A 15644-nucleotide genomic window follows, 5' to 3' on the forward strand; every position below is an offset into this window, starting at 1 on the left:
ATATATGATATAGGGCCCCAGGGATGGGACCAGTTACAGCTGTGTATATATCTCCCAGTGACAGTATATAGGATATAGGGCCCCAGGGATGGGACCAGTCACAGCTGTGTATATATCTCCCAGTGACATTATATATGATATAGGACCAGTTACAGCTGTGTATAGATCTCCCAGTGACATTATATATGATATAGGACCCCAGGGATGGGACCAGTTACAGCTGTGTATATATCTCCCAGTGACAGTATATATGATATTGGGCCCCAGGGATGGGACCAGTTACAGCTGTGTATATATCTCCCAGTGACAGTATATAGGATATAGGGCCCAGGGAGGAGACCAGTTACAGCTGTGTATAGATCTCCCAGTGACAGTATATATGATATAGGACCCCAGGGAGGAGACCAGTTACAGCTGTGTATATATCTCCCAGTGACATTATATATGATATAGGGCCCCAGGGATGGGACCAGTTACAGCTGTGTATAGATCTCCCAGTGACATTATATATGATATAGGACCAGTTACAGCTGTGTATATATCTCCCAGTGACATTATATATGATATAGGGCCCCAGGGATGGGACCAGTTACAGCTGTGTATATATCTCCCAGTGACAGTATATATGATATAGGACCCCAGGGATGGGACCAGTTACAGCTGTGTATAGATCTCCCAGTGACATTATATATGATATAGGACCCCAGGGATGGGACCAGTTACAGCTGTGTATATATCTCCCAGTGACATTATATAGGATATAGGGCCCAGGGATGGGACCAGTTACAGCTGTGTATATATCTCCCAGTGACATTATATAGGATATAGGGCCCCAGGGATGGGACCAGTTACAGCTGTGTATATATCTCCCAGTGACATTATATATGATATAGGACCCCAGGGATGGGACCAGTTACAGCTGTGTATATATCTCCCAGTGACATTATATATGATATAGGGCCCCAGGGATGAGACCAGTTACAGCTGTGTATAGATCTCCCAGTGACAGTATATATGATATAGGGCCCCAGGGGTGGGACCAGTTACAGCTGTGTATATATCTCCCAGTGACATTATATATGATATAGGGCCCCAGGGAGGAGACCAGTTACAGCTGTGTATAGATCTCCCAGTGACAGTATATATGATATAGGACCCCACGGAGGAGACCAGTTACAGCTGTGTATATATATCTCCCAGTGACATTATATATGATATAGGACCCCAGGGATGGGACCAGTTACAGCTGTGTATAGATCTCCCAGTGACATTATATATGATATAGGGCCCCAGGGATGAGACCAGTTACAGCTGTGTATATATCTCCCAGTGACAGTATATATGGTATAGGGCCCCAGGGAGGAAACCAGTTACAGCTGTGCATATATCTCCCAGTGACATTATATATGATATAGGGCCCCAGGGATGAGACCAGTTACAGCTGTGTATATATCTCCCAGTGACAGTATATATGATATAGGACCCCAGGGATGAGACCAGTTACAGCTGTGTATAGATCTCCCAGTGACAGTATATATGATATAGGACCCCAGGGATGGGACCAGTTACAGCTGTGTATAGATCTCCCAGTGACAGTATATATGATATAGGGCCCCAGGGGTGGGACCAGTTACAGCTGTGTATATATCTCCCAGTGACATTATATATGATATAGGGCCCCAGGGATGGGACCAGTTATAGCTGTGTATATATCTCCCAGTGACATTATATATGATATAGGGCCCCAGGGATGGGACCAGTTATAGCTGTGTATATATTTCCCAGTGACATTATATATGATATAGGGCCCCAGGGAGGAGACCAGTTACAGCTGTATATAAATAAACCTGATGATTTTCCTTCATCGATGGCACAGCAAAACCGATGATTTGCTTTTATTTCTCTTAAGCTGTGTGCACACAGGAAAGAATCGCTGGCAATATGGTGCCCCCTTTTGATCGCAAGCTCCTGGAACCAGCTGATTCCCTCCACGGCTCCCCCAGCAGAGGTTCCTTTTCATTAGAGACCATCTCTGGACGCTGATGATAACGGGACAATGAGCGATAGCTCAGCGATATATCGCCCCGTGTGTGCGCACCTTAAGTGTCGGGACACGGAGTGTTCCACGAAGCCATGCCCCCTGTACTTTTGTTGGCCCCCAGGCCAATCAGTGAAAACAATGGATGACCATCGATAGGTAAAATCATCGATGGTCATCCATTGCATAGTTTAACACTATTGCCATCGATGGCAATAGTTGCACTATTGCCATCGATGTAAACCATCGATGGTAACGATGGTCATCACTACAGTTGTGTTCCCATGGAGCTACATCTGTATATATACATTTCTATCGCTCTCTGCCACCAGGTGGCGCTCTCCTCGCTGTCTAGCTGTCATCAGAGAGAACTCCAACTCCCACAATCCCCGGCGCTGACGTCATTGGTGTGCGCGGCTGCCAACATTGCCAGGACCAGGCATGGCAGCGGAGAAGGCGGCCAAGCTGCTGTCTCTGAGCGGCGTGTTCCCGGTGTACAAGCCCAGGGGACCGACCTCAGCCCAGCTCCTGAATGACCTGAAGCTGCGGCTGCTGGGAGGTTGTGCTGCGTTATCATAGTCCTATTATATCACCTTATAATGTCACTATATGTATGTTGTTGTATCATGTAATGTATAATATCACTCAGGTCCCTGCCAGTAAAACGCCACCTGTAACACATGGCTCCCCCTATGCAGGAGACCAGGGAGATGGGCAGGAGGCTGGTACAGGAGCTCCAGAGGGGGGCTGACCATATATAGGATGTTCTCCCATAGGGGGCCATGGAGGGACTGTATACACAGTGCAGCTGGCCAGGGAAGGTGGTCACTGGCCACTCTGGCTGCCTGGGTAGTGTTCAGTGAGTTACTGCTGACTTATCAGAGGATGGGCGTACAGTAATTCGTGAAGGGACGTTCCACAATGGTAATTGTCACATATAAATACCAGCTAGAGAGCTGCTGCCAAGGGGACAGATGCTGCGTATTAGTATATAGTAATTATTACAATATCCTGTATACGCTGGCAGGTCAGAAGATGGGGTGGGGGCTGTTATTTGGAGTCATCCCCACTGTCCCTCCTGCTATTCCCAGCAGCCTCTGTCTGTGGTTGGATGGAGGTTAAGGAAAAGGATCCAGCAAATAAAATATCAGCTGATTGTATGGAAGTGACTGAGTGAGAGATCATCCGGGTGTCTGGGATAATGTACAGAGGTATGGTTCTAGTCTCTGGTATGTGGAGGGATTGTGTAATGAGTCTTCTCTGCCAATTTTCTAGAAGCCAGCCTAAAGGAACAAACAAAGAGAAGGAAACAGACCCTGAAAATTGGGCATGGAGGGACCCTGGACTGCACTGCCTCCGGAGTTCTGGGTGAGTCTTTATATAACTATATAGAAGCATTGGGACATATAGTTCTCAGGGTGAGGGGAGACTGTATTGTCCTTTATGTCACTATTAGATACCCAGATCCCAGCCAGCGTGTATGTGTGACATGCCATCCCCATGGACTGCATCTGTCGGCTGTTTGGCCTCTAGCAGTTGGGGCACACACCGGGGGTGGGGGGGTTGGTAAAGTATCACCTCACTGGGTCAATAGAAAAACGTTGTCCCGTTACCTCCAGTGATCGCATTCGGTTCATAATTATGTTGTGTCGTCGCGCCCCCCCCCCCCCCCCCTCTCGACAGCTTTGCCTTTACCCTCTAGTTCTTCTGCTGCGTCCTGCATTAGGATCTTTTACAACTAATTATATGGAGAGATCTGTCCTCACTCTTCCCCTGATTGCATCACATGGAGATGGGTGAGAGCAACACGGGGATCCCTCGTCCTCACATAGGGCTGCAGCCTGGATGGGGCTGGAGGGGGATTGTGTCACTGAGGCAGGGAGATGTAGCTGGAGGGGGATTGCGACGCTGGGGCAGGGTGATGGGGCTGAAGGGGGATTGCGACGCTGGGGCAGGGAGATGGGGCTGGAGGGGGATTGCAACGCTGGGGCAGGAGGGGGATTGTGATGCTGGGGCAGGGAGATGGGGCTGGAGGGGGATTGCGACGCTGGGGCAGGGAGATGGGGCTGGAGGGGGATTGTGATGCTGGGGCAGGGAGATGTGGCTGGAGGGGGATTGTGACACTGAGGCAGGGAGATGGGGCTGGAGGGGGATTGTGATGCTGGGGCAGGGAGATGTGGCTGGAGGGGGATTGTGATGCTGGGGCAGGGAGATGGGGCGGGAAGGTGATTGCGACGCTGGGGCAGGGAGATGTGGCTGGAGGGGGATTGTGATGCTGGGGCAGGGAGATGGGTCCTGGAGGGGGATTGTGACACTGGGGCAGGGAGATGTGGCTGGAGGGGGATTGTGACACTGGGGCAGGGAGATGGGGCTGGAGGGGGATTGTGACACTGGGGCAGGGAGATGGGGCTGGAGGGGGATTGTGACACTGGGGCAGGGAGATGTGGCTGGAGGGGGATTGTGATTCTGGGGCAGGGAGATGGGGCTGGAGGGGGATTGCGACGCTGGGGCAGGGAGATGGGCCTGGAGGGGGATTGCGACGCTGGGGCAGGGAGATGGGGCTGGACGGGGATTGCGACGCTGTGGCAGGGAGATGGGGCTGGAGGGGGATTGCGACGCTGGGGCAGGGAGATGGGGCTGGAGGGGGATTGCGACGCTGGGGCAGGGAGATGGGGCTGGAGGGGGATTGCGACGCTGGGGCAGGGTTGGCGGTCTCCTGGACCCCTCTTTCTCCCTGTACATGTATGACACAAACAAAGAATAGGGGGTGGTGGAGCGCTCAAGTACAGAAATATGGCCAATTGGGTATTACAATTAGTTTATTTAATGATAAAATTAATATTGTGATGTTTCACATTTAAAAGCAATTAATAACATTTATAATAAGGCTTAAATAGGCCCGATACAATAAACACTGATAAATCAATATTGGTATACAGCCTGATATATTGCATACGTGGGATATCAATAAACAAAGACAGTTTTTCTCACTTGTTCCAGAGATTACCTCCCAGATGGAGATGGGTATGAGCTCCCAGTTTTTAATGGGAAGAACTGGATTGGCGGGTGTCCATAAACCTGACCGGAAGGAATAGGGCCTTGATCCTGAGTTTTATGAGGGATACTGATCTCAGTCCTGGTTAGAGGTTCCGGTGATTTTCAGGTGGTGGTGTCCCTTTGTAATGTCCAGTCTTGGTGTCCCGGATGGGAAAAAACTTGGGGGGGATGAAGAAGTGGGGGAGGTTGGTCCAAGTGAGATGGTGTCTGTCTGGAGTCCCAAAGTAATCAGAGCTGCAACGCCTAGCCTGACGCGTTTCGTTGCCCACAGGCAACTTTATCAAAGGTGTATTGGCATAGGTATGGTCAGGGTTTATATACCCCTATACAGGAAGTAAAACATTTGACATTGCATACAGTTACCCAATTGGTCCATTCAAAAAACATATCTATATCAATAAAAAATGATCATATCAAAGTAGAATATTAATAGTCAATAGGAGGCAGTATATATTATTATAATTACTTCATGAATCAACATAATATAGTCAGAAAACAGTCAAAAACAGTAAAAAATAGTCCCATTTCCGGTCGTTGGAACGCACGCTGCGTCCAACTTCCGGTTTGTATGGAACGCATATCCGATGGATAATATTCTTTTGTCCCCTGTACATTTTGGGGAATGATGAGAGGTTTACACAGTATAGAGACATTAAAGATGCTATAGAGCATGTCACGGTCATTTCGCAGATGACGGACCGGACTTACGGTTTCAGTTTGTCATCTTCCGGCTGGTGGAATGATAGTACAGAGCCGGTTTTAGGTTATCATTTCTGGCTGATAACCTAAAACCGGCTCTGTACTATCATTCCACCAGCCGGAAGATGACAAACTGAAACCGTAAGTCCGGTCCGTCATCTGCGAAATGACCGTGACATGCTCTATAGCATCTTTAATGTCTCTATACTGTGTAAACCTCTCATCATTCCCCAAAATGTACAGGGGACAAAAGAATATTATCCATCGGATATGCGTTCCATACAAACCGGAAGTTGGACGCAGCGTGCGTTCCAACGACCGGAAATGGGACTATTTTTTACTGTTTTTGACTGTTTTCTGACTATATTATGTTGATTCATGAAGTAATTATAATAATATATACTGCCTCCTATTGACTATTAATATTCTACTTTGATATGATCATTTTTTATTGATATAGATATGTTTTTTGAATGGACCAATTGGGTAACTGTATGCAATGTCAAATGTTTCACTTCTTGTATATAAACCCTGACCATACCTATGCCAATACACCTTTGATAAAGTTGCCTGTGGGCAACGAAACGCGTCAGGCTAGGCGTTGCAGCTCTGATTACTTTGGGACTCCAGACAGACACCATCTCACTTGGACCAACCTCCCCCACTTCTTCATCCCCCCCAAGTTTTTTCCCATCCGGGACACCAAGACTGGACATTACAAAGGGACACCACCACCTGAGAATCACCGGAACCTCTAACCAGGACTGAGACCAGTATCCCTCATAAAACTCAGGATCAAGGCTCTTTTCCTTCCGGTCAGGTTTATGGACACCCGCCAATCCAGTTCTCCCCATTAACAACTGGGAGCTCATACCCATCTCCATCTGGGAGGTAATCTCTGGAACAAGTGAGAAAAACTGTCTTTGTTTATTGATATCCCACGTATGCAATATATCAGGCTGTATATCAATATTGATTTATCAGTGTTTATTGTATCGGGCCTATTTAAGCCTTATTATAAATGTTATTAATTGCTTTTAAAAGTGAAACATCACAATATTAATTTTATCATTAAATAAACTAATTTTAATACCCAATTGGCCATATTTCTGTACTTGAGCGCTCCACCACCCCCTATTCTTTGTTTGTTCCTCTCTTTTTGGGGGCTGACCTCCCCACGGTGGTAGCAGCTTGCCAAACCACTCACCTCAAAGCGCCTGTTATATTATTCCACCTAGGTGGTATAATAGTTTGTAACATGTATGACACAGCTTGTGGCTTTCCTGATGTTTTGGTGTTAGGCTGACTGACCAAGGTGATCATACTGAGTGATCTATCGCATTAATGTCCTCCTTTGTGTGTTCTCTATTTTTTTCCCATCTCTTATGCAGTGGTTGGCATTGGCGATGGTACAAAGCAGCTGGGTGTACTGCTCACCGGGTCCAAGGTAAGAAGGGAAGGAATCGTTGCTTCTCTCCATCAGTGATGCCCAATTGCTTACATTAAGATGGCCGCATTTTTATGGTTGTGTGCGTAGCAGGGACCATTAGCAGGGGTTAGTGGGCTGGGCTGACCTCTTACACTAACTACAGGTCCCACGGCCTGACGCTCGCACCTCTTACACTAACTACAGGTCCCACGGCCTGACGCTCGCACCTCTTACACTAACTACAGGTCCTACGGCCTGACGCTCGCACCTCTTACACTAACTACAGGTCCCACGGCCTGACGCTCGCACCTCTTACACTAACTACAGGTCCCACGGCCTGACGCTCGCACCTCTTACACTAACTACAGGTCCCACAGCCTGACGCTCGCACCTCTTACACTAACTACAGGTCCCACGGCCTGACGCTCGCACCTCTTACACTAACTACAGGTCCCACGGCCTGACGCTCGCACCTCTTACACTAACTACAGGTCCCACGGCCTGACGCTCGCACCTCTTACACTAACTACAGGTCCCACGGCCTGACGCTCGCACCTCTTACACTAACTACAGGTCCCACGGCCTGACGCTCGCACCTCTTACACTAACTACAGGTCCCACGGCCTGACGCTCGCACCTCTTACACTAACTACAGGTCCCACGGCCTGACGCTCGCACCTCTTACACTAACTACAGGTCCCACGGCCTGACGCTCGCACCTCTTACACTAACTACAGGTCTCACGGCCTGACGCTCGCACCTCTTACACTAACTACAGGTCCCACGGCCTGACGCTCGCACCTCTTACACTAACTACAGGTCTCACGGCCTGACGCTCGCACCTCTTACACTAACTACAGGTCTCACGGCCTGACGCTCGCACCTCTTACACTAACTACAGGTCTCACGGCCTGACGCTCGCACCTCTTACACTAACTACAGGTCCCACGGCCTGACGCTCGCACCTCTTGCACTAACTACAGGTCCCACGGCCTGACGCTCGCACCTCTTGCACTAACTACAGGTCCCACGGCCTGACGCTCGCACCTCTTGCACTAACTACAGGTCCCACGGCCTGACGCTCGCACCTCTTGCACTAACTACAGGTCCCACGGCCTGACGCACGCACCTCTTGCACTAATTTCAGGTCCCATGGCCTGACGCACGCACCTCTTACATTAATTTCAGGTCCCACGGCCTGACGCCTGCACCTCTTGCACTAACTTCAGGTCCCACGGCCTGATGCCTGCACCTCTTGCACTAACTTCAGATCCCACGGCGTGACACTCGCACCTCTTACACTAACTTCAGGTCCCACGGCCTGACGCCTGCACCTCTTACACTAACTTCAGGTCCCACGTCCTGACCCTTGCACCTCTTGTACAAACTTCAGGTCCCACGGCCTGACGTTCGCACCTCTTACATTAACTTCAGGTCCCACGGCCTGACGTTCGCACCTCTTGCATTAACTTCAGGTCTCACGGCCTGACCCTCGCACCTCTTGCATTAACTTCAGGTCCCACGGCCTGACCCTCGCACCTCTTGCATTAACTTCAGGTCTCACGGCCTGACCCTCGCACCTCTTGTACTAACTTCAGGTCCCACGGCCTGACCCTCGCACCTCTTGTACTAACTTCAGGTCCCACGGCCTGACGTTCGCACCTCTTACACTAACTACAGGTCCCACAGCCTGACGCCTGCACCTCTTACACTAACTTCAGGTCCCACGGCCTGAAGTTATTCTAATTTATTCTCATTGTCATTGCTGAAGCGTGTCCACAAGCTTTCTGTTATTCAGTATCTCAGATTATCACAGTACATGCGTGTTGACATACACACATACATGTATCTCTCTACAGAAATACACAGCTGTTGGTGAGCTGGGGAAAGCCACAGACACACTGGATGCCTCGGGGGCTGTAACTGAAGAGAAGCCTTACGGTACGTCCTGCTTTCTCTTCTCATCAGATACCGCCCGGTACAGCCGGTATATTTATCATGTGTCTCCCTGATCCATCCTGTCTGATCTCCTGCACAGATCACATCACCAAGGAGGATCTGGAGACCGTGCTGAAGACATTCACGGGGGAAATCATGCAAGTTCCTCCGCTGTAAGTGGGATGTACATTATCATTTTCATTGTTACAGGCAATGTGTAGATCAGTCGTACATGCCCCACAGCCTGCCTTCTTCCTGACTCGCAGCCAGTGGATCTGGCTCCTACGTGCCCCACAGCCGGCCTTCTTCCTGACTCGCAGCCAGTGGATCTGGCTCCTACGTGCCCCACAGCCGGCCTTCTTCCTGACTCGCAGCCAGTGGATCTGGCTCCTACGTTCCCCACAGCTGGGCTTCTTCCTGACTCGCAGCCAGTGGATCTGGCTCCTACGTGCCCCACAGCTGGGCTTCTTCCTGACTCGCAGCCAGTGGATCTGGCCCCTACGTGCCCCTCAGCCGGCCTTCTTCGTGACTCGCAGCCAGTGGATCTGGCTCCTACGTGCCCCACAGCCGGCCTTCTTCATGACTCGCAGCCAGTGGATCTGGCTCCTACGTGCCCCACAGCCGGCCTTCTTCATGACTCGCAACCAGTGGATCTGGCTCCTACGTGCCCCACAGCCGGCCTTCTTCCTGACTCGCAACCAGTGGATCTGGCTCCTATGTGCCCCACAGCCGGCCTTCTTCCTGACTCGCAGCCAGTGGATCTGGCTCCTACGTGCCCCACAGCCGGACGTCTTCCTTACTCGCAGCCAGTGGATCTGGCTTCTACGTGCCCCACAGCCGGACGTCTTCCTTACTCGCAGCCAGTGGATCTGGCTCCTACGTGCCCCACAGCCGGACGTCTTCCTTACTCGCAGCCAGTGGATCTGGCTCCTACGTGCCCCACAGCCGGACGTCTTCCTTACTCGCAGCCAGTGGATCTGGCTCCTACGTGCCCCACAGCCGGCCGTCTTCCTGACTCGCAGCCAGTGGATCTGGCTCCTACGTGCCCCAAAGCCATCCTTCTTCATGACTCGCAGCCAGTGGATCTGGCTCCTATGCACCCCACAGCCGGCCTTCTTCCTGACTCGCAGCCAGTGGATCTGGCTCCTACGTGCCCCACAGCCGGACGTCTTCCTTACTCGCGGCCAGTGGATCTGGCTTCTACGTGCCCCACAGCCGGCCTTCTTCATGACTCGCGGCCAGTGGATCTGGCTCCTACATGCTCCACAGCCGGACGTCTTCCTGACTCGCGGCCAGTGGATCTGGCTCCTACGTGCCCCACAGCCGGCCGCCTTCCTGACTCGCAGCCAGTGGATCTGACTCCTACGTGCCCCACAGTAATAGATTTCCCCACAAATCTGGACTTTTTTCTCCACACACATTAAAAGTCTTTGGAAGGACCCAGAATTGATCCTAGCTGGGCCTTCATGGTTGGTAGGAGATTAGTGTAAGCTGTGGTGATAGAGCAGAGACATTTGTATGATGAACAGACGCCCATCAGTCTGTGTCCCCAGCCTGGTACAGACCCCGACCACACTGCGGCTGTAACCAGAGTTATTCCCGGGTGGGTGCCTTTTATGATACACACCGTTGCAGTGATAACTGTTCTGCTGGCGCGTAGCGGTGATGTCATCTCCAAGCGCCGCTGGTCCTTCTCTTCCTATACAGTGTATTGACATTTTAAGGAAGTGAATAAAAGTGTTTTGCACCACTATGAGTAATATGGGGAACAATTAACCCCCCCCATCGATGCTTTTATGTAGTAGAGGATGGTACTGACGTGCCGTAAATCTAGCACAGCGCGTTAGCGATGCCCATACTGCGCCCAATGCAGGTTAGAAACTTTTTACAGATGCTCTGGGGGTTGTGATGAGGGGGGGGGGGGTAACGAAGTAAGTACCAAAAAACTTATGACATTAACAAATTGTTTTTCAGCTTCTCTGCATTAAAGCGAGATGGGAAGAGACTGTCCGTCCTCCTCAGGGAGGGTGCGGAGGTGGCCCCGAAGCCGGCCCGGCCAGTGGTAGTCCACCAGCTGACGGTGACTGATTTCCAGCCCCCGCTCTTTACCCTGGGTAAGAAGTTACATAGTTACATAGTAGGTAAGGCTGAAAAAAGACTTGCGTCCATCTAGTTCAACCTGGTATAGATATCCATTGCTGATTTGGTAGGTTCTGGTATTTTACAGACAAATTATATTTCTTATTTGTACCCATGGATGTTTTTCTCCAGTAAATGTTTGTCCAACTTTGCCTTGAACGCATTTAATGAGCCAGCCGTTACCACCTCTCTGGGAAGAGAGTTCCAGAGTTTGACTGTTCTGACCGTAAAGGAATTCTTTCTACTAGCTGAATGAAATCTATTTTCTTCTAATCTATACTCATGCCCTCGCGTCCTAGATTCCTTTCTAGTAGAAAAGAGGGTGTGTGACAGTTCCTTATATTGGCCCTTGATATACTTGTACATGTTGAGCATGTCCCCCCTTAAACGTCTCTTTTCTAATGTAAATAGTCCCAAATTGCTTAATCTCTCCCCGTAGCTTAAATTCTCCATTCCCCTAATAAGCTTTGTTGCTCGCCTTTGGACTTTTTCTAAGTCTCACATAGAGGTCGGCACCTAGGGGTACGTGTGACGGGATGTAGCGGGGTGTTAGTTATTGTATAGAGCAGGCCTCCATAACTCGCAGTGATTACACACTTTTGTTTTTTTCTGGTCTCCTGACATTGGAGGATTAGCTGAATCCTGGTCACTCGCAGCGGGACAGTATTTATATATATATTTCAACAAGGTCCAGCACAGCCACAAATCACATCAGTCCTGAGCGGGTGCCCGCACTATGCAAATGCATTATAGAGGAAATGTAACCACGCAGCACTCCAGCGATACTTTCAGAACTTTAGTTGAGCAAAATATTAAACAAATACAGTGTGTGTGTATATGTATGTATATGTGTATATATATTGTACAAGGCATAGAGGACACTCACCAGTCTTCTTCTTAAGCAGATATATTTATTTCATCATCCCAACAGTAAAGTGCAAATAGTGCAAGACAGTGGGCCAAGGGCCCATATATATATTTATATATTTCATTTTATTCTTATTTTTTTTTTTTCTTAAACCACACTGCGTATAAATAGAAGCACAAACAACAATAATATGTACTAAGCACCAGAGATAAAGTATTGCTCAGGACACTACCTGGTGCATTTCGTGTACGTCTCTACACCTATAACCCGGGCTGATCTTCTCTGTTGGCAGACATTGAGTGTGGCGGTGGGTTTTACGTCCGGAGCCTGGTTAGCGACATCGGGAAAGGTAGGAGGAGTTTGTTCGCTCGCCATATTGCATGAAGAGTGAGTGTTTGGGGGGGTAACATCTTCCTGCATCTCATTAGCAGGTGGCTTATTGCTGGGTTATTCTATGTAACAGAACAGATGTTACTGCTGCCCCCACAGTCCCCAGTTATAATGCACAAGTAGTGTTACTGTGTATACAAGTGTCACCACGTGGGGTCCCGGGACCTGTACAAAGCACAGCGCGCCCCCTGCTGGCCGTATACTAATGGTCGACTGTCAGAGCAATTCATCCATCCCTCTCTATGAATATATCAGGGTAATTCCCCATTTATACGTCCGGTGCTGCTATCCCTCTCTATGAATATATCAGGGTAATTCCCCATTTATACGTCCGGTGCTGCTATCCCTCTCTATAAATATATCAGGGTAATTCCCCATTTATACGTCCGGTGCTGCTATCCCTCTCTATGAATATATCAGGGTAATTCCCCATTTATACGTCCGGTGCTGCTATCCCTCTCTATGAATATATCAGGGTAATTCCCCATTTATACGTCCGGTGCTGCTATCCCTCTCTATGAATATATCAGGGTAATTCCCCATTTATACGTCCGGTGCTGCTATCCCTCTCTATGAATATATCAGGGTAATTCCCCATTTATACTTCCGGTGCTGCTATCCCTCTCTATGAATATATCAGGGTAATTCCCCATTTATACGTCCGGTGCTGCTATCCCTCTCTATGAATATATCAGGGTAATTCCCCATTTATACTTCCGGTGCTGCTATCCCTCTCTATGAATATATCAGGGTAATTCCCCATTTATACGTCCGGTGCTGCTATCCCTCTCTATGAATATATCAGGGTAATTCCCCATTTATACGTCCGGTGCTGCTATCCCTCTCTATGAATATATCAGGGTAATTCCCCATTTATACGTCCGGTGCTGCTATCCCTCTCTATGAATATATCAGGGTAATTCCCCATTTATACGTCCGGTGCTGCTATCCCTCTCTATGAATATATCAGGGTAATTCCCCATTTATACATCCGGTGCTGCTATCCCTCTCTATGAATATATCGGGGTAATTCCCCATTTATACGTCCGGTGCTGCTATCCCTCTCTATGAATATATCAGGGTAATTCCCCATTTATACGTCCGGTGCTGCTATCCCTCTCTATGAATATATCAGGGTAATTCCCCATTTATACGTCCGGTGCTGCTATCCCTCTCTATGAATATATCAGGGTAATTCCCCATTTATACATCCGGTGCTGCTATCCCTCTCTATGAATATATCAGGGTAATTCCCCATTTATACATCCGGTGCTGCTATCCCTCTCTATGAATATATCAGGGTAATTCCCCACTTATACATCCGGTGCTGCTATCCCTCTCTATGAATAGATCAGGGTAATTCCCCCATTTATACGTCCGGTGCTGCTATCCCTCTCTATGAATATATCAGGGTAATTCCCCACTTATACGTCCGGTGCTGCTATCCCTCTCTATGAATAGATCAGGGTAATTCCCCCATTTATACGTCCGGTGCTGCTATCCCTCTCTATGAATAGATCAGGGTAATTCCCCATTTATACGTCCGGTGCTGCTATCCCTCTCTATGAATATATCGGGGTAATTCCCCATTTATACGTCCGGTGCTGCTATCCCTCTCTATGAATATATCGGGGTAATTCCCCATTTATACGTCCGGTGCTGCTATCCCTCTCTATGAATATATCGGGGTAATTCCCCATTTATACGTCCGGTGCTGCTATCCCTCTCTATGAATATATCGGGGTAATTCCCCATTTATACGTCCGGTGCTGCTATCCCTCTCTATGAATATATCGGGGTAATTCCCCATTTATACGTCCGGTGCTGCTATCCCTCTCTATGAATATATCGGGGTAATTCCCCATTTATACGTCCGGTGCTGCCATCCCTCTCTATGAATATATCAGGGTAATTCCCCATTTATACGTCCGGTGCTGCCATCCCTCTCTATGAATATATCAGGGTAATTCCCCATTTATACATCCGGTGCTGCTATCCCTCTCTATGAATATATCAGGGTAATTCCCCATTTATACGTCCGGTGCTGCTATCCCTCTCTATGAATATATCAGGGTAATTCCCCATTTATACTTCCGGTGCTGCTATCCCTCTCTATAAATATATATCAGGGTAATTCCCCATTTATACGTCCGGTGCTGCCATCCCTCTCTATGAATATATCGGGGTAGTTCCCCATTTATACATCCGGTGCTGCTATCCCTCTCTATGAATATATCAGGGTAATTCTCCATTTATACTTCCAGCATTGGCAGTGCCGGGGTTGTCAGATTGGGAAGGTAACCGCTTGCAGCGGCAGGAATGACACCACCTGTACTCTGATGATTTTTCCACTATTTCTTCCGTCCCCCGACAGCGTTATTGAGTTGCGCCAGTGTAAAGGATCTTATCCGCACCAAGCAGGGGCCGTTCACACTGGACGAACACGTCCTGAGAGAGGACAGCTGGGACATTGCTACAGTCGCCCAATCTCTGAAGGACTTTGCCCACCTCCACCCAGCAGCGCCAGCGGCTAAACGCCTAAAGACAGAGGAGAAGGAGGCGACAGCGGAGGTGTGACGTGTAAGTCCGCTCCCCATGGACCATGCCTGGATGGCGGGTGCACTTCCCTCTGTACCACCGCCAGTCCCCGCATCCTCTCACAGGCCCGGCAGCCCACAGCGGTGATGTTTATACTGGGTGACATTCCAGTGACTGGGGCAATCCTCCTGGACAGTGTGATTTGGGATATTCTTGTCTAATAAGGAGACGATCTAACGACGGTGCAATCCGCTCCGCTCACTGCTTAATGCACAATTACAGAGTCTTGTACATTTATTTTATTTTTAATAAAAAAAATGTTAATTACTTTGAGAAACCTCACGGGAACCTGATTATTCTGTTACTGCATACACCAATTATTACCGGAAGGGGTCGGTGACGCCCGGTCACTATTACGGACAAGGTGCTGGGTTTCTCTAGACGTGTACAGTAATGTACAGTCTCTGCTGACATACATCTAGTCTCCTCACATTGCAGATCTGGAACGTTGTACTACATCCTGTATATAACAGCCACATTATAAGCCC

The 15644-nt window shown here is 49.0% G+C and overlaps 1 protein-coding gene across 1 annotated transcript; it reads left to right on the top strand.

Moving 5' to 3' along the window:
• Window positions 1-2418: 2418 nt before the first annotated feature.
• On the top strand, window positions 2419-15438 carry TRUB1 (TruB pseudouridine synthase family member 1). The gene is made up of 8 exons (XM_083149893.1): window positions 2419-2597; window positions 3314-3406; window positions 7186-7241; window positions 9083-9164; window positions 9262-9334; window positions 11136-11275; window positions 12461-12517; window positions 14933-15438. Exons 1-8 carry the CDS (start codon window positions 2480-2482, stop codon window positions 15133-15135), a joined length of 822 nt encoding a protein of 273 aa, XP_083006019.1. The 5' UTR covers window positions 2419-2479; the 3' UTR covers window positions 15136-15438.
• Window positions 15439-15644: the final 206 nt, after the last annotated feature.

The sequence above is a fragment of the Crinia signifera genome, chromosome 6 (assembly GCF_055691185.1).
Source record: "Crinia signifera chromosome 6, ASM5569118v1, whole genome shotgun sequence".
NCBI classification, from domain to species: Eukaryota; Metazoa; Chordata; class Amphibia; order Anura; family Myobatrachidae; genus Crinia; species Crinia signifera.

What these genes read in the sequence shown, in the direction of transcription:
- TRUB1 (XM_083149893.1), top strand. Translation starts at nt 2,480, where the DNA reads ATGGCAGCGGAGAAGGCGGCCAAGCTGCTGTCTCTGAGCGGCGTGTTC. An exon ending in GAAGCTGCGGCTGCTGGGAG is followed by an intron (nt 2,598 to 3,313) that starts GTTGTGCTGCGT and finishes CCAATTTTCTAG; the next exon opens with AAGCCAGCCTAAAGGAACAA. An exon ending in CACTGCCTCCGGAGTTCTGG is followed by an intron (nt 3,407 to 7,185) that starts GTGAGTCTTTAT and finishes TCTCTTATGCAG; the next exon opens with TGGTTGGCATTGGCGATGGT.